This window comes from Morone saxatilis, unplaced genomic scaffold (genome assembly GCF_004916995.1).
Source record: "Morone saxatilis isolate NCDOM2014 unplaced genomic scaffold, NCSU_SB_2.0 Contig19, whole genome shotgun sequence".
Lineage (NCBI taxonomy): Eukaryota > Metazoa > Chordata > Actinopteri > Moronidae > Morone > Morone saxatilis.
In genome coordinates, this window is record NW_023339751.1 from 25218814 (window position 1) to 25219460 (window position 647).

At 47.3% G+C, this 647-nt stretch overlaps 1 protein-coding gene across 1 annotated transcript in view; it reads left to right on the plus strand.

The window, feature by feature from the left end:
• Positions 1 to 647, plus strand: part of cdk1 (cyclin-dependent kinase 1) — a 6869-nt gene that overhangs the window by 3928 nt on the left and 2294 nt on the right. Inside the window, exons 5-6 of the mRNA XM_035663520.1 lie at positions 172 to 342; positions 450 to 613. Of these exons, the coding sequence (XP_035519413.1) occupies positions 172 to 342; positions 450 to 613 (335 nt within the window). The remainder of the gene's footprint in view (positions 1 to 171; positions 343 to 449; positions 614 to 647) is intronic.

A 647-nucleotide genomic window follows, 5' to 3' on the forward strand; every position in this document is an offset into this window, starting at 1 on the left:
GGTTAGGTGTACTGCTATTACAATCTTTGTCACCTAGTGAAAGGGGGGCTGTTGATTTTAAAAAAAACAATTCAAACCGATTAATGTAACATTTGTCTTGTTCTGTCCGTTAACAGTTTCTAAACCTGTGTCCATATTCATTACTCACCCCCACCCTTTACCACCTTTTAGAGCTACCTCTACCAGATCCTGGAGGGTATTTACTTCTGTCACTGTCGTCGAGTCCTCCACCGGGACCTGAAACCCCAGAACCTCCTGATTGACAACAAGGGAGTTATTAAACTGGCAGATTTCGGCCTGGCTCGGGCCTTTGGTGTTCCTGTTAGGGTCTACACCCATGAGGTAAGAATCCATTCACACAGACCCTCACCAACACTGAAAGATTTTTAAGGGGATCTTTGATCACACCGACAAACAGAGAGCCTCTAAAATGCCGTGTGTGTTCCCAGGTTGTAACTCTTTGGTACCGGGCTCCAGAGGTCCTCCTGGGGTCACCCCGATATTCAACCCCTGTTGACGTTTGGAGCACTGGGACCATCTTTGCCGAACTTGCCACAAAGAAGCCTCTGTTCCACGGAGACTCTGAGATAGACCAGCTCTTCAGGATCTTCAGGTACACACACCAGAGCATCTCTACATGCAGTTAA